This window comes from Yamadazyma tenuis, chromosome 3 (assembly GCF_029203305.1).
Source record: "Yamadazyma tenuis chromosome 3, complete sequence".
NCBI classification, from domain to species: Eukaryota; Fungi; Ascomycota; class Pichiomycetes; order Serinales; family Debaryomycetaceae; genus Yamadazyma; species Yamadazyma tenuis.
Genome location: NC_089463.1, coordinates 996,115 through 1,016,032, shown reverse-complemented (window position 1 = coordinate 1,016,032; position 19,918 = coordinate 996,115). Strand labels below are relative to the sequence as shown.

The window sequence follows — 19,918 nt, the reverse complement described above, 5'->3', positions numbered from 1 at the left end:
CACGGCTGGTGGAGATATTCGTGTGGCCGCAGATACTGTAAATAGGGGGGTTGGTCATTGCTATACATGCATGGCTTCCAAAAGGCGCAGCAGGCGGGCAATAAAGTCCCGGACACTTTTGGTAAAGGTGCTAGTTTCCGAGTCCAACATTATGTGACAGACTGGAAGAGGTAATATCCAAACATTACCATACTGGGTTGAAGAATTGTGACGAGGACCGACCTGGTTAAATCCGGTAATTACTGATCAAAATGGTACCAGGTGAATATACGGCTCGCAGCCAGTGCGAATTAGAATTTACGCAGTTGACAGTTCGCGCACACTATGCGCTTACCACAGATAAAGACACTGATAGTGGAGGCCACGGACCTGCTCAATGCTCCCTGTCGCGTGTTCTTCAAGAAGGAGAACGAGCAGCCCAGTGGCAGCTTCAAATTACGGGGGATCGGGTATTTGATTGCATCGGCCCTCGAAAATGCCATACACACCAATAAGACTCTTCATGTGTTTTCCTCCTCAGGAGGCAATGCCGGACTTGCGGCTGCCCACAGCAGCAAGCACTTTGGCGTGAAGTGCACGGTGGTGGTTCCCGCATCGGTAAGCCCGGCGGTGGTGGAGTTGCTAAAGACTTATGGTGCTGAAGTGGTTATCCATGGGAACCACTGGGGAGAAGCAGATGCGTACTTGAGCGATGTGATCATCGCTAGCTTGGACACCAACGTGTCTCCCGTGTACTGCCATCCGTTTGATGACCCGCTTTTGTGGAAAGGGCATGCGTCGATGATTTCGGAGATTGAAGCTCAGTTGAGCGAGGACGACTTGAGGAAGGTGAAGGGGGTAATTTGCAGTTTCGGCGGTGGGGGTTTGATGGCGGGGGTCGTGGAAGGCTTGAAGGCCTCCAACCACCTTCAGAAGGTGCCGGTATTGGCAGTTGAGGGTTCGGGTGCTGCTAGTTTTGATGCGGCCATAAACAAGGGAGAGGTTGTAAGGCTCGCTTCGGTCAACCCTTTGGCCACGTCGTTGGCCTCACCTTATGCGTGTCAGAAGTCAGTGGACTTGTACAACCTGTATCCTGTGTTGAACTGTGTGATTGATGAGCTTGATACGGTGGAGGGAACGGTGTTTTTCTATGATACTTTTGCAGAGGTGGTGGAACCGGCTTGTGGTGCTGCCATCTCGATGGTTTCGAAGAACATCAAGGAGTTGGAGCGTTTTGCGGTTCTGCCCGATGACATCATCATCGTTATTGTGTGTGGGGGGTTGGTGACGAGGGAGAGTGATATTCCATCTTATAGACACATGCTCCAGGCATAGACATAGACATGCTCCAGGTATAGACATACTCATAGCTCAATATTATGACTAAACTACTCATATGGGACTGCTATAAACTCCTGAGATGCGGACTCAACGTCTCGGTGATACTTGTTGAAGCACTATGCCATGACGCTGAAAACACCACCACCACCAAATCCTTGTCTGGGAAAACCGAAACAATCTGCTCTCCTTGGCCCAAAGCAGAGAACCCACCCATTCCGGGATAGTGGGCGCTATTTTGGTGAAGATGCCAGTAAAACCCGTATGGATAATCTCCCTTGGCGGTGTGTTGAGAGGTGCAAATGTTTACCATATTTGGACTTAGAATGGCGGTTCCATCGAATTTTCCGTTTTGGATCATCATAAGACCAATCTTGGTCAACTCGTTCATACTAATGTAAAGGCCTCCCGCGGTCAATACAGATCGTTTACCGGTTGGAGCAAGAGGTCTCATATACGTCCATCTATAGTTTGAAATCCCTAATGGGCCAAATAAGTACTTCTCAGCAAAATCTTCCACACTCATACCAGTGACCATCTCCAAGTAGCAGCCAATCACCGCAGGGAGATTGTTGTCATACTGGTAGGTCGAACCCGGTTCTTTAATTCTTCTTTTATTCAAAGACGTCTTGACTATATCCTCCGAAAGAAGCAACTCAAGCGCATCCTCAAAACCCGTACTGGTCCCCGTAGTCATTGAAAGAAGGTGCTTGACCTTAATAGGAGGTGAATCTCCCCATGAGCTTGTTGATTCCAATACGTCTGCCAAATTGGCTTCCAAGTCTGCTTGTTTCTGGTCAACTGCAATACAGAGAAGAATAGCGGTGATGCTCTTAGTACACGAGGAGATTATGTGCCGGGAATTTCTGTCCATCCCCCAGAAGTATTCTTCAAGAATGAGCTTTCCGTTCTTGAGGACGTTCACCGCTTCAACCCGAGGAGTTTTCACCTCATCAATAGATCCCTTCAAACTAGCAAGATCTTGTACAAGCAGTTCTAAAGCCTCTGGTAAAATCCCCACGTCCTGAGCATCACAAGACGCTAAACTCCCAGGCCTTGGTGCTCGGTACTTGTATGTAGAAGCATCAAAAGGCGTAGTATAAACAGCCATATCATCTTTGCTCTTTTTAAGATGAACTGTATAGTCATCGAGACCTGACATACCTTCCCCAAAAATATCGAGCTTCAACCTTGAAAAGTCGGTGTCAAAAGTGCCAATTACTCCAATTTTCGTCGTAATTATCCAGTGGTTCATATCTCCTTTGAACTCGTTGGCACCAGTCCATTCAAGTTTGAAGGGCTGTGCATTACTATCTTTTCTGTTTTTACGTTTCCCATACCAGCTGCCGTCCTGTTCTGTTATCTCAAACTCAGTATACCGTTCATGTGCATCTTCGGCACTGGTGCAAGTGCCTGACCAGGATCCAGCCACACTTGTTGTGTTCATTTTGCATTGTCCACTGTGGATTTATGGTTAGCTTTATACCAGGATTCCGAAATGCGATCAAATGCGATCATCGTACCTGATTCCGAGAAATCGATAAGCTCTCATACTATACATTTTATTCAGTTAACTAGGCCTTATACACTTCAGGAGTAATCCCATTATCCCACATACTGACCAAGATGACTCGGTCTCCTTCAGACCATGGTTGTCTTCCGTGACTCACCTGGACGTTGTCCACTAAAAGAAGGTCTCCTTCTTGCCATTTGTGATTGTACTCAAGCTCGATGGAGGTTCGCCACAACTTTTCCATCAAGTCGTTATCGACCTTTTCACCGTCCTCGTAGACAAGAGGAGGGTAATATCCACCATCGGTACCCATGTGAGGAGGCTCGGCTGCCCCCACATCCTTTATGGTACCAAATCTTCCAACAAGTCCGTTGAACAAAGTTGGACGATTGGTCTTGGGATGGACTCTGATACAAGGAACATACTGGTGAATCGTTAATCCTCCGTCTTCAGCCCATTCGAACTCGTCGGTCAACTTTCTCACCATGATCTCGGCTTTCCGTTTCTTCTCTTCTTCGGAGTCGCCTTCTTCGATCAACTGGCCAAACCCGTCTTCATCTTGCCAGTAGAATTCGTTTCCTTTGAAGGAAATCTTCCCCTGTCTGCTGGGGTAGAATTGTGAGCTCTTGAGTTTTTTCTGGGAAAGTTTTTCAATTACTTCGGGATAACGTTCTTGAACCTTTTGGAAGAACTCCGCTGAGTGAGCAATGGGAGTGTCCCCTCCGACCATAGGTGCCTTTTGACAGAAGAAGTGAATGTTGCTGGGGAAAATAGTGTATCTTGAATACTCATTGTGTTGGTAGAATCTCTTTGTCTGGGGACCCTCGTTGGCAGTGAAAACATTTTCTGCTCTCAAGTGTCGCTTACCAGCCAAACCAATTTGCTCGAAAGGTTTGAGTCCTCTGGAAGTTTCGACTCCGGTCACCAATTTGGAAAATGTCTCTGAAGCTCCGCTTCCAGCACCTCTGAACAAAACAGCACCGTGTTTGGTTAATAACTCTTCGATTGTTCCCTTTGCAGCCAAATCTTTCAAAAATTCCACCTTGTCATCCAAAAGTTCTCCAGGATGGTTGAATTGAAGAGCGTAAGGAAACTCATTGCCGTAGACAATATGCTTTTGTGGTAATTCGACTTGGGAAAGTGTAATTTGGGTGCCCAGATAAATCCCCAGGTAATTAGGCTGATCTACTGTCATTTTTGCTTAGTCTCCGATAAAGTGGCCACAGTTAGCGTATAAATATACGCTTTTCGGGCCTGTCCCATGCTCAAAAAACTGTGGAGTCTTTTGTTAACGGTCTTTTTCGGCGGTTTTGAAAGATTCACCGAATTAAAAACGGCTGAGGATAGTCAGGAGAAGCCGCAGTGGGGAAAAATTTCCTATTTAGGGAGAGGTTGAAACTCCGCTCAACGGCCCGCACGATCTCCGGTGACGAATATAGCGTGATTGTCCCATCAATGCCCATTGTATTAAAAATTATGCAATCTTATCTGCCTTTCAAGCACAAGATAACCAGATACTGTCGCCAAGAATGTTTTTTCCACAGTTTTTATTCACTGGCACTGTTGACAGATCCATTCACTCTTAGCATAGAGCAAGACTCAAAACTGGCCAAGAAATAGGGACAGCAAGGCTTGAAGAAATGAGGTTTCGGAGTCTTATTAGATCTAATTAGACCAAAATATGGTTCAAAGCCTTTAAGTGTGTCACTAACCGATATATTAATACGTATATGTTGTCTTTTACGGTATTGTAGATCTATACATAATCGAAACAGATATTCCGAATCGTGGCTGCGAAAAGATTTTCACTGTGGCTAGATTGCAACCGCAGATATAAAATGTGGCGGATCTGGAGATATTTTACTTTACTTGGAAATGGTAGCAGAAACGACTTCTGACAATATACTGGTGCACTCTGCGGACAAGGTTACGAAACACCGTACCGACAGTTTTGACACCAAAGATCAGGTTTTAGAGCAAGTTGATGAATATTCGCTTTCCATCAAGCTTTCTGAAGAGGAAGAAGCGCACAAAAAGACCTGGAAGTTCTTGGTTTGGGACACTTGGGGGCACCCCAACAAGGAGCATGTCCGAGTGATTAGAAAGGTCGACTTATGCTTGTTGGCATTTGCTACTTTGTCTACGTTTATCAAGTACATTGATAAGGCCAACTTGACAGGTGCTTATGTCAGTGGGTTGGAAACTGAACTTAATATTAAAGGAAACGAGTTAAACTATGCGAACACAGCTTATAACGTGTCGTCTATTATCTGTGGCTACCCATATGGATTCTTAATGGCCAGATTCAGTACGAGATGGTTAATTATCGTGGTTGAAACGGCGTGGATTGTTATCACTCTCTGCTTTTCTGCCATCAAAACACCTCTTCAGATGATTGTGTTGAGATGTTTGTTGGGTATCTTTGAATGTGCACATTATCCAGCCTTATCATTTATGTTGGGAACTTACTACACTTCTGAAGAGCTTGCCAGAAGAAATGTGTTATTGCAAAGTTCTACTGCCCTTGGAAGTATGTTTGCCAGTTACATCCAAAGTGGTGCATACAGTCATTTGAACGGTGTCTTAGGACGTAGTGGATGGCGTTGGGTGTTTGTCATTGACGGAATCATCTCTTTTGGGGTCTTATTACCTCAAGTGGTTTTTTTCCCAGATATCTTGGCCAGACTCAAGCCAAGTTGGATTTTTAGCGAAAGAGATATCCAGTATTTGAAAGATAGAAAGCCGGAGACAAAGTACCAAAACTTCCAGTTCAAATTAAGTGATTTTAAGGCAGTGTTCACCACTTGGGAAATATGGGCATTCTGGTCATATGCATTTTCGCAGGATGTCGTTTCGTTGTCTATGCCCTCATTCATTTTCTGGTTGAAAGGGTATAACATCAAGCACCCGGGGTCTTATTCCATTCCACAAGTCAACAATTTCAACTCTATTCTTTACGCCGTCCAATATTTTGTTGCAGTGGGAACAGGTTGGTGGTCTGATACTATGCTTAAGGGTCGAAGATGGCCTCCTATTGTATTGGCTGGGGTCGTTTCGTTTGTGGTGATGATTCTTCTTGCAGCCACACCGCTTTACCCAGACCACCAAGGATTCAGATTTTTCCTTTACCTCAATACGTGTTGGGCTTTAGGTACTGCGGGTCTTTATTGGGCCCATGCTCAAGAATACTTCCAGGATAATATCAGAATTCGTGCTATTGCAACCAGTGGTATCAACATCTACGGACTCACGGCCAATTGTATTATCAACCCTATTTGGTTTAAGACCCAAGATCAGCCTAATGTGAGGACCGGTCACTACTTATCAGCATTTTTTGCAGTGACTTACGCAGCTGCGGCTTTGTTGTTGGGGTGGAAGGAGCACATTACTAAAAAGAAGAGAGTTGGAGCTGTATAGTTAGCTGATATGACGTTTTTAAATAAACATAACGCTTAATGAACTTGTAGGAAACATGTATTCTATACGGGCACATCTGCCCATATACCTAATGAGCCATTCGGAAAAGTAAGTCGGAGCTTCCGCAAATGGTTCTCAGATAGGAAAGTTAGGTCCTCACCCAATTGCAGCCACAGTTTTTGCACATTTCAAATACAGATAAGAAAAGGCATTAAACTGGGAACAACCAGAATTGAAGACCGTTATGACAACGGCGTACACGCCTGTAAACTATGTTTACAGAGCACACATGAGAAACACGTGTATATAAAACTCGAATGTCAACCCTTTCAAACCTTTGACAATTCTCGCGTAAACCAACTTCTTTTTCGCAAAAATAATATTCAATGGCAGTATACTGGGATAAATTTATATTATTCGGGGATTCAATCACCCAACACAGCTTTGATCAAATCCGCGGATTTGGTCTCGGTGCCGGCTTGCAATCTCTTTATGTTAGAAAACTAGATGTTATAAATAGAGGATTCAGTGGGTATAATTCGGAAGAGGCCAGACTCATGTTACCCCATATTTTAGAAGCAGAGATGAGTGGAAAAAGCCAGGTAAAATTGATGACCATCTTCTTTGGCACAAACGATGGACTTAACACCTTCCAAGGTGTACCATTAGGCCGGTACATCGAAAATACCAAATACATGGTGGAATTTGCAAGAGAAAAGGGTGTTGAAAACGTTATCATCATTGGCCCAGCATTGCATGACACTCCCACGTTCTTGAACCAGAACAAAGACCAGGGCGTAGGACCAGTCACCTCCAATTCCATCTACAGGAAAACCAATGACCATTTGACTAAATTGTGTAAAGATTTAAATGTTCCGTTTATCGATACCTGGAAAGTATTCCAAGCCGCAAGCGGATACACTGAACTAGAGTTGTTGGATGAACAGTATCCGAATTTATTGGAATTTTTATTCGATGGGATCCACTTTTCGCCCAGCGGATATCAGTTGTTGTTTGACGAGGTATGTCGGGTAATTGACAAATGGTATCCTGATTTTGCAGCTGACAAGTTAGAAATGAAGTTTCCAAACTTCACAGACGTGGATATGGAGAACTTAAGCGAGAGTCTTTTTGCGAATGTTAGGTTACAGTGAATTCATTATGTATAATACAAAGGTATAAATGCTTGTACTGTAATTGTTAAGGCCACCAGCACCACCCTCTACTTGACTGTTTACCGGGATAGGCCAGGTTAGATAGTGTTGTAAATATAGTAGAGGAATTTATGGGTATCATTCGGAGTCGACTTGGCTGCTCGACAAAATTTGGTAAATAGGACAACGAAAGCGGTGTAAAGATCATAGCATCTGGATCAAAAATCCCCTACACATCGGCTACAGTTTTTGAGGGTTCCCATTATCGACAGTTGGGAAATTTCGGGCTGCAATGGACGCACCAAACAAGGTAAAACACAGAAGCTTGTTAGATGCTTCAACTTTTGGCAGTCATTACATCCCATAAACTACAAGTTGTTTAAAGAATATCCTGAATTGGATGGAATAACCCCTGGAATGTCTATATGAACATCTGTATGAGCCCTTTTAAGGATCAGATCTATAGAAAATGGTCCGGTAACAGCCGCGTCAATCTCTAACACAATGTAAATCATAAAAGCCTCATTTGCAATGGTAGCATAAATTAATCAACTCACAACCGTCTAGACGAAGGTCCAACAACACTTCACAAAAATACCTCTGCAAACTTTCCCCCAACACAGCCAAGATCTCCACCTCACCTACACGTAAATCCCCACTTTTGTGTCCCCACCGGGGCCCCAGGTTTGACTCCTCCTATCGTCAGCGATCAGTGCTCCTGCACCATGCTCAGATACCTTATCACACATGGTCTTATCACATCCGTTACGGCCATAGATACGCTTTGTGCATTAAACTCGATCCTCTTTATTGATCTCAAAACCCCTTCAGGAAAAACAGTCCTAGCGTAATCTAAGCCCTTGAACAAACTGCTACTTGTACACAAGATGCACAGAAGCGTGTGTGCCCGACCCTTTGTCCTCCTTCGACTACTCGTTTGAGAAATAAGTTCCACCTGAAAACGTCTGCACACGCCCAAGGCATCTCGTCCTGTACACACTCCAATTACAAACTCCAGCCAAGGTTTACCAATACCAACATAGGAGTATTTGCTGGTGGTTTAGGGGTATTAAAAATTCCCTAGTCATCATCAGAGTCTTATCTTTAACTGGTTTAGGTATCGCCGAAGCGCTGCCTTCTCTTTCCGAATTGTCCTTATAATTCCGAAAACTCTGCGGAAATCTCACCTCTTCGCACTACATACATTCCGGCCGCTGCTATTTCCAACAATAGGCACATAGTCAGAGGCCCTTATCAAGGTTGGTGAAAAAAGCAAATATCTTATATAACTGGCACAAATCCGGGTTTGGGCATCTTCAAAGAAATGACTGATATTGAAAAGCACAATAAAGAGAAGACAACAGAGTCAGGGGATTTCAACCTTGAAGAGTCCACGTTAGATGTGCAGTCTGCTAGAAAAGGAATCAAATTTGGTCCTTTTTATATCAACCCTGAAGATAAGATTCACAGGCGACTTGAAAGCAGACATGTCCAGTTGATCGCTATCGGGGGAGCTATAGGTACCGCCATTTTCATCAGTATTGGTGGTGCGTTGATTGAAGGAGGCCCGTTGGGTTTGTTGCTTGCGTACTGTTTTTGGACGCTTGTAATTTTATGTTTAACCACGGCCGTAGGGGAAATGGTGTGCTATTTACCAGTAGCCTCACCATTTATCACTATGTCGGGTCGGACTGTTGACGAAGCGTTGGAGTTTGCAGCGGGCTGGAACTTTTACCTCATGGAGTCTTTGTACATTCCGTTTGAGATTGTTGCGGTAAACGGAATGATTCACTACTGGAGAGATGACTACTCAGCTGCCATTCCGTTATGTATCCAGATCGCGTTGTATGTGGTCGTTAACGTGTTTGCCGTCAGAATCTACGGAGAAAGCGAGTTCTGGTTGTCGATAGGAAAGTTGGTTTTGTTGATCGGCTTACTTTTCTTCACCCTTGTCACCATGTGTGGGGGAAATCCCCACCACGATGCGTTTGGGTTTAGAAACTGGCACGCAGCAGGTGGTCCGTTGGCAGAGTACCTCAGCACTGGTGCCAGCGGCCGGTTCCAGGGGTTGATAAATGCTATGATTCAATCGGCCTTCACGATTGTGGGACCTGAGTATATGTCGATGGTGGCCTCCGAGGCAATCAACCCTAGAAAGACCATGCCAGTGGCCTTCAACACTGTGTTGTACCGATTGGTGTTATTTTATATTGGTGGTGCTCTTTCGGTGGGTATTTTGGTTGCTTATAATGATGAGAACTTCATCAAGTTACACTCAGCATCTTCAAATGCTGCAGCTTCTCCATACGTCGTGGCCATGAATAACTTGGGAATAAGCGGGTTACCGCACCTTGTGAACGCTATTATTATCACGTCGGCATTCTCCGCTGGTAATTCTTACGTTTACTGCTCATCTAGAGTGTTGTACGGGTTGGCCAAGCAGGGATTTGCACCCAAATTCTTCGCACTTTGTACACCATCTGGAGTGCCTTTCCTCTGTGTGGCCATGTCCATCTGTTTCGCCATGTTGTCTTTGTTACAATTGGGTGACAGTTCTGCCACTGTGTTGAACTACCTTGTGAGTATTTGTACTGGGTCCCAGGTGTTGAACTATGTATACATGGCTGTGACTTATATTGCATTCTACAGAGCATGCAGTGCTCAGGGTATCGACAGAAACCTGTTTGGATACAAGTCGTGGTTCCAGCCTTACTCGATTTACTTTAGTTTGTTCTTCTTGATCATAATGGTGGGTATTTTGGGATACCCAGTATTTTTACCGGATCTGTGGGACACTCCTTCGTTTATTTTCAACTATATCATGGTGTTTGTTAATATTGTGTTGGTAATATTCTGGAAGTTGCTTAAGAGAACCAAGTATATTCACCCTATTGATGCTGACTTGGTCACGGGCTTGGAAGAAATCGAAGAGCACGAATATGAATACTATGCCAAGATGAACGTCGAGAGCCAAGATTACAAGGAGAGCATTTTCAAAAAAGCTCTTCATTGGATACTTTAATTCTATCTGTGTACAATTCCTATTCTTTACTAGGCGTAATAAATGTTAGCTGGTTTCTACACTCGCCAAAGAGTCTGATTTCCTTTATCATAATGAACAAAATAACGTTACGTGTATACGAACCATTGACTAGGAGAACTCAGGATTGCAATACTTATTCACTAATCACCCATTTGTCTCTACGAATTGTAGATGTTTCAGCATCCTGTTTGTGAACTTGGATGTCAGCTGATGTATTATTTGATCACATTAGAACGTCCATTCAAATAAAAAGTTGACTGAAACATACTCTTCTTGCTCTTGATTGAATTTGACGATGTACTAGTCTTCAGAATGATGTTTGACAATTGAGAGATTATCAGCATCGTCAGGATACCATATCATGTTTATAACATTTCGAAAACCATCGAGAGCGTCATGGATCTGTAACTGGGATGCCAATGATATCCTCGAGAGTTTCAGCACAACGAGTTGGCTGAAACTCTTTTTTTTTTTGAGGAGTAATTAAGGTTAAATGGTCTTTAGGCGCCTGAAAGGATCGATCCAGAAAATAGAAGAAATAATGAACATATGCAATTTGTGCTTTTTTTACAGATCGTGAAATTTGCAAAAAAAATATTGTACGGAACAGACCAACAATAAGGTTTGCGTGCACTATTTAACAACCTTGTCCCAAAGCCAAGAACTGTGGAAAACACACTTATTTGATGGTCATAGAAGTATCATCTCTGGTCTTTCGAACCAACGTTGAAGTCTCCAAGGTAACTTCCAGTCTCTAAGCCAACTTCTATTTCCAAGTTTACCTCTCATGTTTAACGCAACCGAAGCCTAAGCCCGCATTTCATACTCTTAAAATTACAAGAGCCACTGCAAATCCTCTCTCCACCACAACATATAAACTATGTACTATAAAATATACTACCCCGAAAAAGAAGAAAAGTTGGAGACTCATTATTTTTTTGCACTCGCTCGTCTCCACTTTGGGGACTATCACCATAGTTAAGGGACTTGCACATACCTGTTTGAAACATACACAAGGCAAGGACACACTGGGTATGGATATACGACGTGAGATTTGTCTACACCGATTGTGAATAAGCTACCACAATCTTGATCAAAGGTAGGGGCTTTCGTGCACAATAGCTTACAAACCCCAATAAGCTGCCCGATTTGGTAATTTGGAGATTGCGAAATCTCGAGCTATAGCTGACTTTACCCAATAGGGGAATTTGCTTCAAATTACCTGCAGTGGCTTCATCATGTGTCAAGGCCTGTGAATACTGGAGGGAATATAAATAGCGTACCCTAGAAGTCATTCTTTGAAAGCTTTTACAACTTACTCCAACTACTATGAAATTATCTACTTTCTGCGTGCCCTTATTGGCATTGACATCTTTCACAAACTCACAACCTTTGGGCACCTCAACCTCAACAGAAGTTGGTCTCTCGAAAAGAGAATACACTATTTTGACCGAATTTTTCACAGCCATTGAAAAGACAGGTGTTGCCCCTAAGCTTATCAAGCTTTTGGATGGAAACAAAATCACCGAGCCAATTTTAGTGAAGGCCATTGTAGCTTTCCTTAAGACTCAAGACTTGACCAACCTTTTGGTGGCTGTCGACAAGTCTGGTTTGGCTGTGGACATTTTCCTTAGAGCCCTTCAAGACTCTTCATTTTTCCCCGGTCTTTACACTATTATTGACGGGTTAAAAGACGGTACTTCTTCAGCCACCCCTACGCTGAGCAGTTTGGACACAGTTGGTTTGGTTTCGGAAATTTCCACCATTGCCCTGACCTACGCTGAATACGCTGCCGACGGATTGAGCAGTATTTTGAGTACCGTCGCCGATGACTTGGATATTGGCCTGGGAACCGGTATTATTTCATACTTGGATCCTATTTTCAATTTGGTGGGATTGGGTTCTTTGGCTGATTCGGACTCGGGAACCGAGGTGACCCTTAACTCGGCCGCCACTGCTGCTGCATCCGGTGTTACTGTTGCCACTAGTACTGGAACTACTGCCACCGGCACCAAGGCTGCAACCACCACCACTACTGGCACAAAGGCTGCAACGGGCACTACTGCCACCGGCACCACTGCCACCGGCACCAAGGCTGCTACCACCACCAAAGCTACTTCTACTGCTACGTCTACTTCCACTTCGACATCCTCTTCCAGCACCAGCGGATGGTTGTCAAGTCTCTTCAATACTGTTTCTGGTTGGTTTGACAAACGTGACTTTGATGATGAAACTGCTGATGTCCTTAAGAAAATGGTAAAAAAATTGGCTAAGAGAGACAATTCGATTCTCGACAACCTCGTGGAATCTTTAGAGAAATCCGGCTTGGCAATGCAGGTGGTGGTTGGTCTTATTGAAGACAGTGCTAACTACCCATTTGTGAGAGATTTGATTATCAAAATCGTGCAAGATGGTGTGATTAGTATAGCTGACTTGACAACTGCGTTGAATTCCTCCAACTTGTTGAACGACGCCATCATTGGGGCTTTAACTAGTTCTGATCTCGGAATTACCATCACTTAAAGAGGTGGTGTTACCAACATAAAAGGTTATGGAATTTAAGTACGGCCGTAAATATTAATGTATACCAGTAAAATAAATACTAAAACGGATATAAAATCGCACAGAAATCTATTGGGTTATCACATATTATACATTAAAACAATACTAAACTTCCTTGCTCTTATTATCGCTATCGCTACCATCAACCTTTGGCAGTTCTCCGACCAATTCTTCAGCATTGACATTATTCGAAGTGTCGGCTTTCAACTTGGCCAATCTGGCGTCCGTGGATCTGATTGGCTCAATCACATAAGCTTCGTGATCGGCAGCTTCTTCATCGTCGTGGTAGGTGAATTCACCAATTTGGGCAATATCGGTTCCCAACAACTCTTCGTCTTCGTGCAATCTGATTCTCAACTGAGGAATTCTGTCCATACCATACAAAATAAGGGCAGTGACCACAAACGACCACAAACCAGTGGAGGTGGCAGCTGCAAATTGGTAACCCACTTGCTTCCAGTGGTGGTTGATCCAACCTCCAGCGATTCTTAAGGAGGCGTCTCCAGCCACCGATCCGTCAGAAGCTGCAATGTAATCGGCTGCGAAAAGACCAGTCATAATCGATCCAATGTATCCACCAATTCCGTGTAAAGCAAACACATCCATACCATCGTCAATTTGCAAGTAGTCCTTCAAGTCAACGGCAAAGTTACAAACGATACCTGGAACAATACCGAAAGCCACCGAGAAGTATACAGGCACAAACCCAGCGGCTGGGGTGATGGCCACCAAACCAGAAAGGGCTCCCAAACACAAACCCACGGTGGACCACTTTCCACCAGTTCTGAACCAGTCTACAAACATCCATGTCAATCCACCAGAGGCAGCAGCCACATTGGTGTTGACATTGGCGTACCAGGATCTGATACTGGAGTTACCAGTAGAACCCCCGTTGAAACCAAACCATCCAAACCACAAAAACACTGTTCCCAACACAATCAGTTGTACCGAGTGTGGTTTGTACTTTGGAACTTTACCGGTAGCAACCGGGTCGTGTCTCTTACCCAACACCAAGGAGTAGGCCAAAGCTGCAAAACCGGAGTTTTCGTGGACTGGGCCACCTCCGGCATAATCCAAGGCTCCCAAGTTAAACAACCACCCGTTAGTACCCCAAGTCCAGTAGGCAATTGGGCAGTACACAACGGTTAACCAGATGAAAAGGAAAACCATCATTGGTCCAAGTCTGGCTCTTTCGCAACCAGCACCAACCATCAAAATGGCAGTAACAGCGGCGAACATACCCTGGAAAAAACAGAACAAGATGTCGGGAACAGTGGTGACCACACCAGGAGCACCGAAAACGCCTTTAAGACAAAAGTTATTTAAAGTTCCCAAAAACACCGACTCGTTACCTCCATGAGAGAAAACCAACGAGTAACCCCAGAAGAACCAGTGGAAACCGGTTAAACACGCAGCCATCATGGATGCCCATAAAAGGGACAAGGCGTGCTTCTTTCTAGAAATTCCCGAGTATAATAATCCAATTCCTGGAATCATAATCCACACCAAAGCGGCAGAAGTACCGACCCATACCATATCGCCCGAGTCGAACTGGTCGTTCAAGTTCAATTCGAAGACATCGCCTCCATCTCCCGTACCGGGGAAGTCTGTAGCGCTACTCATATTATTTGGTTAGTTTAACCCTTGGGCAGTTAGATGATCTTTTATATACATTGGCACCAGATGTACGATAAGATAAACGCGCATGGCCCAGCCAATCGGAGCCCGCGATCTGCAGATAGTTGGGCTGAAAGCGATGGGCATTTGAATACACCGCTTCCGGCTAATTTTTTCTTGGATTTTCATTATCGATGGGTGGTGATGGAACCTGGGGTAGTATCATTCTCATGGCCCGTCCTCCTACTTGATCGCATTAACAGCCCTACCTGAAACAAAGGGAAAACCGTTGGTTCCAATATTGCGCGCATTCTTATCGCACTCAAGGGCTTACGGCTTTTTCCCATGTTTTTATTGAAAGCGATTTGGGAAATGTTATTCTAGAGACGATTATTATTTAGCAAATCCGCCGGTTTCGGAGCTCGTAAACATATTGAGTCAGCGCATTGTGCTATGTTAGTAGATCTCTCTCTCTCTCACATGTTATCTAACGGGCGAGGCTTATTGGGGGGGATAGTTTATTGTTTCCAAACCAGGCTGCATGTGACCAGTCAAGTAACGGGCTAGCTGGTTCAAAATTGGGAGACTGGTGGGGAGAACAGGGTTTTGACTCAAATGTCGCTTATCAGTGAAAGTGGCCCGGATGGGAGACAATGTCTCGACGGTAATCTTCATCTGATAAATAGCCATTGGGCGTTGGGTTGCGCACGGTGCCGGCACACTTGGAGGTGAATGTGCGCGTCCGCACGAGCCGGGTAGAACCACACCGGCAGTGCGAAAGATGTCGTGATGCGAATGCTACTAGGTTATACCGCGACACGACTCCGACACGACTTCCACACGACACTCGCCTCTGTCCACCTGTCACGTGCCCGACGTGACCCGACCTCCCTCCGACATCACCGACATTTCTCGCGAGCCCGCGTTTCTCAACCACAACCACTAACCATCCATTCCCACCCTTCCTCCTAATACCAATGTCTGACTTGGACACATCCTCGGATTTCACTACATCGATCCTCACATCCAAGACCCCGGAGCAAAGTGCCTCGCTTGTCAACGAAGGTGTTCGCCACACTTCCGACCTTGCCAATAGATTAATCCAATTTTTCGAAGCCTACATCAACTGTTTGCAGAAACAAAACTATGAGTTGAAAAACTTGGTTTCCTCGCAGGCAGTCCCCCTTTCCCTGTACTTGAACTCCCAGAAAGAAGCCGGCTTGATCCCCAGCATCTGGGACCACTATTTGCAATCACTACACCTCAATATCTCGTCCAACGATCACTTGATCAAGTTTTTGAAATTGCACATGGTCAGCCCCTTGGTAAACATGATCAATAATGACATCAAGTACAGCGAGTTGGTCATCAACAATCAGGAGTTGACCGAACTTGCCTCGGGCAATCCCATTGATGAATACAGATGGAATTCCAAGTCCTTGCAAGTTTTGGAAAATTTCAAGAACTTCAAACAGAACGAGAAGTCGTTGGTGGTGGGACTGCTCATCGACTTGTTTAATACTACAGGGGCGGATGGGGCGAAATTGCAAGCCGCCAACGAAAACTCTTTGAAATTCATATTGTCCAACTTCAATATCAACAATGAAATGGACAACTACTTGAACGTGTTGTTGGGTGCGACGTACCCACCATTGCTCAAGACTTCGGCGGGGAGCCTCCACGGTGCTCTGCACTTAGGTTCTGGAAAGACCAAAAAGGAAAAGGCCAATAGAAATTCCAAGTTGTTGCACTCAGAGAAGGAGAAGAAGGAGAAGGTCAAATTGAGATCGCGGGTAGGGTCTATCTTTGGCGGAAGGAAGAGAAAGGGTAAGACTTCGACGGACTTGGAACTGATTTACTCGAATCAGACGGCCAGTACGAACTTGACGCATCTTACCAATTTGAGGGAGGACGAGGTGGTGCAGTCACTGGACCGCGCGGTGTCCGCCGCCCAAGCGCCGCGAAGGACTTCGTTTGCCCCGTCCGAGGCCACGAGTGCTGCCCCCGTTGCTCCCGTTACCCCCGTCGCGCCAGTCGCGCCAGTAGCGCCAGTGAGGCAGCAGCCGGTCGAGCTGGCCCCATCCTCTCACGAAGCTTCCTACCAAGCCCCCACTTACCTGCCTCCGCTGACCCTCGCACCAGCCCAGGACCCTTACCAGCCTGCTGCCCCACGCCAGACGTCCTCCCTGTCCAACCCCAACAGGGACTTACCCATACTTCCCTCACCCTTCTCGCCTGAACCAGAGGAAGTTGAGCCTGATGTGCCCAAATCTCCCAACGTCGTCAAATACTCAGACGACTCACTGGACGAAGACGAGAACAAGCCTTCCATGCTCCAGCAAAACAGCTTGGACTTGCCTCCTCAGGTCGCCTCAAACAACGACTACTTGTCCATGAACAAATCAAGGCATACGCAATACAGCTTTGAAAGCGGCGATGACTTGAAGAATTTCCAGACTTCGCCAAAGGTGCAGAGACTGGAAAAGTTTGAGTTGCCTGAACCTGACGTGAAAGATTCGGAAGAAGCTGCTGATGGGCTTTCTTCATTGCCTAACGGCTTCGCGATCACAAACGGACAACCCACAAATGGACAATCCACAAACGGGCCTATTGGTGCCAGCTCTCCCTCCAGGTCTGCTGCTCCTGCTCCGGCACCACCACCAGCCAGGAGAGTTGCTCACCCGGGTAGGAGTGAGATTCAGTCTCAAATTTTCCACTCCTTGCCCAATACCAGAGAATCTGTTATCGAGCCTCCGCACCCGATCCAACCTCCATTGAGTTCCCAAGTCACCGGAAGTTCATTGGCGTCTACTGCCAATAAGCACGATTTGTTCAACCACAACGAATTGATCTCCAACTTGATTCCTGGTTTGAACTTGTCCAATTCTCAGGTGATCAATGTCAACTTTCAACTGGATATTTTGAATAAGTCGAGCATCATTGGAGAATTGGCCTTCAATTATCAAGGTAACTCCTCCAGTGCCCTCCAAGTCAGAATCCCCAACAAGTTTGACAAGGTGATGCTAAATAACACGTTTGTGGAAAGATTGGACGATGAAGTATTTGAGATCAACCCGGCTTTAGTGTTGAACAAGACCTTGGGTGGTATAAAGTACATTGAACAATCCTTGGATATTGATCAGATTCCCGTGTTTGTGCATTCGATCTGGAAATTCGAGGACCACCAAGCGAGCTTGATGATCAATGTGAAGTTGAACCCTAACTTCACTTCTTCAATTGTTTTGAATAATTTGGTGGTGTCTGTTGCTTTGAAGCTGGATACTGAGGCCACTTCCGCTAGCTCCAGACCTACGGGTACTTTTAACAAAGACAAAAACAGAATCACCTGGAGATTCACTCAACCGGTCAACTTGACTGAAGAAAACCCAGACGAAAAGTTGATAGCTAGATTTATGACTAACGGCAAGGCTGCAGAAGATAATTCTGGTATTCAGTTGAAGTTTTCGGTGTTCAACCACATTCAAAACACCATCACTTGCAACGGCCAGCTTGTCAACTGTATCAGCAACTTGAATGCTGGAAACTACACTTCCAACAGTTAGTTAACATGCTTGTATTTAGACCTTCGTATATTCCGTTCTCATAAAAATATGTTTGTTCTTAAGCTTTGTTTGTAAACTGCAGGTTTTTGCGATTTTAACTGGGTTGCAAAACTTATCTACAATCAAGTGTCTGCTAGAACTTATGCCAGCCGCACTCAAATGCTTTCTTTTGGTGTTGTTAGGGATTGCTGTGGTGTTGGTGTTGGATAAATATGACTATTTAGGAGGAAAGCTGTTTCCTGGGATTTTTCAAATTCCGGGGCACCCTCTTGTGGGAAACATCTTGCAGGTACAAAAGAACCCAGCAAAATTGTTCATGGAATGGGCAAATGAATACAGGCAGCCTATTTTTCAGATTAGATTGGGAAACAAGAGTGTAATCGTGGTGAACTCGTTTAAAGACGTTTCTGAAATCTGGAAGAAAACTTGTGTGAATTCAAGACCTATGCAGTATACTTTCCATAACTTGGTGTCGTCCACAAAAGAGTTCACCATTGGAACCACTCCCTTCGGCAAGACCTTCAAAAAACGAAAGCAGGTGATTTCACAGGCTTTGAATGGAAAAAATACCAAGTTACTAGTTGCTGTTCTTGATGATGAGACAAAATACACTATTAAGATGATTTTCCTTCTGAATCCCACTCTTTGTTTCCAGCCCAGCACAAACCCGTATATTATTCATCCTGATGTCAACCTTATAAAGAATTTTCAATACTTTTCTTTAAGGACTGCAGTGTTCATTACTTATGGCTGTAAGTTGGACTGTTATAGACATGATAAAGAATTAGCAGATAAAATCATCAAGTGTGAGAACAAAATCATCAAACTCAGATCTCCCGTTTCCAACATCTTGGACTTCTTCCCAATCTTAAGGTATATTATTCCTGAGAGTGCTACTCGTGAATCTCGTGAAGAAAGAGACTTTTATATGAAGACCCTTTACAAGAACAGAAGCGAGAAGCCTTCGGAGCATCCCAATTTGATTAGGGACTTCTACCTGCTCACAAACCCCAAAGGAATTGATTTCACAGAATTGAAGACCATTTGCTTGACGATGGTGAGTGCTGGGCTTGACAACACTCCCTTGAACTTGGAACATTTATTTGGACAGTTGAGTACGCATCCTCTTGGTTCTAATTTCCAGGAAATCGCAGTTGGAGAACTCTTATCACTATACCAAACACCTATGAATGTATGGCACAAAGTGGTAGCAGAGTGTGAGTGTTCTTTTATTATGGCCCTCATCCAAGAAACATTGCGATACTTCACTGTGTTGCCTTTAGGATTGCCTCGGGCTACCACTAAATCGTTTCAATATCAGGGAATCGTTGTTCCTGAAGGTGCAACTTTAATTATGAACGCTTTCGCAGCCAACCATGACGAAACTCATTTTTTGCACCCATATACCTTTGATCCATACCGGTGGTTAGACAAGGGCAAATTGAAGCATAGTGATGCCATCAGTCACTTTGCGTTCGGAAAAGGAATTAGAATGTGCTCAGGAAACATGTTTGCATTCAAAGAGATGTACATTTTAGTGTGCAGGTTGTTGCTTTGCTTCAAAATCTCGTCTCCAAGAGACAAAAGATTGGCTATGGAAAAGGATCCTTTTAAGGGAAACAGTAATCCACGGGCCACCAGCTTTGATCCCAAACCGTTCAAGTATCAGCTAGTTCCCCGGAAAATGTATGGTAATGATGATTTGTTCAACTACATACTTAACTAGCAACAA

The 19,918-nt window shown here is 44.6% G+C and overlaps 10 protein-coding genes across 10 annotated transcripts; 7 read left to right on the top strand and 3 right to left on the bottom strand. All coding sequences in view use genetic code 12, as the record gives it.

Moving 5' to 3' along the window:
* Positions 1-324: 324 nt before the first annotated feature.
* On the top strand, positions 325-1,314 carry CHA1 (catabolic L-serine/threonine dehydratase; the record flags this gene model as incomplete). Its single annotated transcript, XM_006683720.1, has 1 exon — positions 325-1,314. The coding sequence occupies one exon, from the start codon at positions 325-327 to the stop codon at positions 1,312-1,314; it is 990 nt and encodes a 329-aa protein (XP_006683783.1).
* Positions 1,315-1,384: 70 nt separating this feature from the next.
* On the bottom strand, positions 1,385-2,764 carry PSN45_002870 (uncharacterized protein; the record flags this gene model as incomplete). The annotated part of the gene is made up of 1 exon (XM_066157949.1): positions 1,385-2,764. The coding sequence occupies one exon, from the start codon at positions 2,762-2,764 to the stop codon at positions 1,385-1,387; it is 1,380 nt and encodes a 459-aa protein (XP_066014046.1).
* Positions 2,765-2,891: 127 nt separating this feature from the next.
* Positions 2,892-4,025, bottom strand: PSN45_002869 (uncharacterized protein; the record flags this gene model as incomplete). The annotated part of the gene is made up of 1 exon (XM_006683988.1): positions 2,892-4,025. One exon carries the CDS (start codon positions 4,023-4,025, stop codon positions 2,892-2,894), a length of 1,134 nt encoding a protein of 377 aa, XP_006684051.1.
* A 680-nt stretch (positions 4,026-4,705) lies between these two features.
* Positions 4,706-6,247, top strand: PSN45_002868 (uncharacterized protein; the record flags this gene model as incomplete). The annotated part of the gene is made up of 1 exon (XM_006683722.1): positions 4,706-6,247. One exon carries the CDS (start codon positions 4,706-4,708, stop codon positions 6,245-6,247), a length of 1,542 nt encoding a protein of 513 aa, XP_006683785.1.
* Positions 6,248-6,338: 91 nt separating this feature from the next.
* IAH1 (isoamyl acetate-hydrolyzing esterase) lies at positions 6,339-7,401 on the top strand (the record flags this gene model as incomplete). Its single annotated transcript, XM_006683990.2, has 2 exons — positions 6,339-6,355; positions 6,768-7,401. 2 exons carry the CDS (start codon positions 6,339-6,341, stop codon positions 7,399-7,401), a joined length of 651 nt encoding a protein of 216 aa, XP_006684053.2.
* Positions 7,402-8,725: 1,324 nt separating this feature from the next.
* Positions 8,726-10,423, top strand: AGP2_1 (general amino acid permease agp2; the record flags this gene model as incomplete). The annotated part of the gene is made up of 1 exon (XM_006683992.1): positions 8,726-10,423. The coding sequence occupies one exon, from the start codon at positions 8,726-8,728 to the stop codon at positions 10,421-10,423; it is 1,698 nt and encodes a 565-aa protein (XP_006684055.1).
* A 1,350-nt stretch (positions 10,424-11,773) lies between these two features.
* On the top strand, positions 11,774-12,967 carry PSN45_002865 (uncharacterized protein; the record flags this gene model as incomplete). The annotated part of the gene is made up of 1 exon (XM_006683723.2): positions 11,774-12,967. The coding sequence occupies one exon, from the start codon at positions 11,774-11,776 to the stop codon at positions 12,965-12,967; it is 1,194 nt and encodes a 397-aa protein (XP_006683786.1).
* Positions 12,968-13,111: 144 nt separating this feature from the next.
* On the bottom strand, positions 13,112-14,629 carry MEP2 (ammonium transporter; the record flags this gene model as incomplete). Its single annotated transcript, XM_006683994.2, has 1 exon — positions 13,112-14,629. The coding sequence occupies one exon, from the start codon at positions 14,627-14,629 to the stop codon at positions 13,112-13,114; it is 1,518 nt and encodes a 505-aa protein (XP_006684057.1).
* Positions 14,630-15,600: 971 nt separating this feature from the next.
* On the top strand, positions 15,601-18,186 carry SYP1 (endocytosis protein; the record flags this gene model as incomplete). The annotated part of the gene is made up of 1 exon (XM_066157948.1): positions 15,601-18,186. The coding sequence occupies one exon, from the start codon at positions 15,601-15,603 to the stop codon at positions 18,184-18,186; it is 2,586 nt and encodes an 861-aa protein (XP_066014045.1).
* Positions 18,187-18,328: 142 nt separating this feature from the next.
* On the top strand, positions 18,329-19,912 carry PSN45_002862 (cytochrome P450; the record flags this gene model as incomplete). The annotated part of the gene is made up of 1 exon (XM_006683725.1): positions 18,329-19,912. One exon carries the CDS (start codon positions 18,329-18,331, stop codon positions 19,910-19,912), a length of 1,584 nt encoding a protein of 527 aa, XP_006683788.1.
* Between the last annotated feature and the right edge of the window lie 6 nt (positions 19,913-19,918).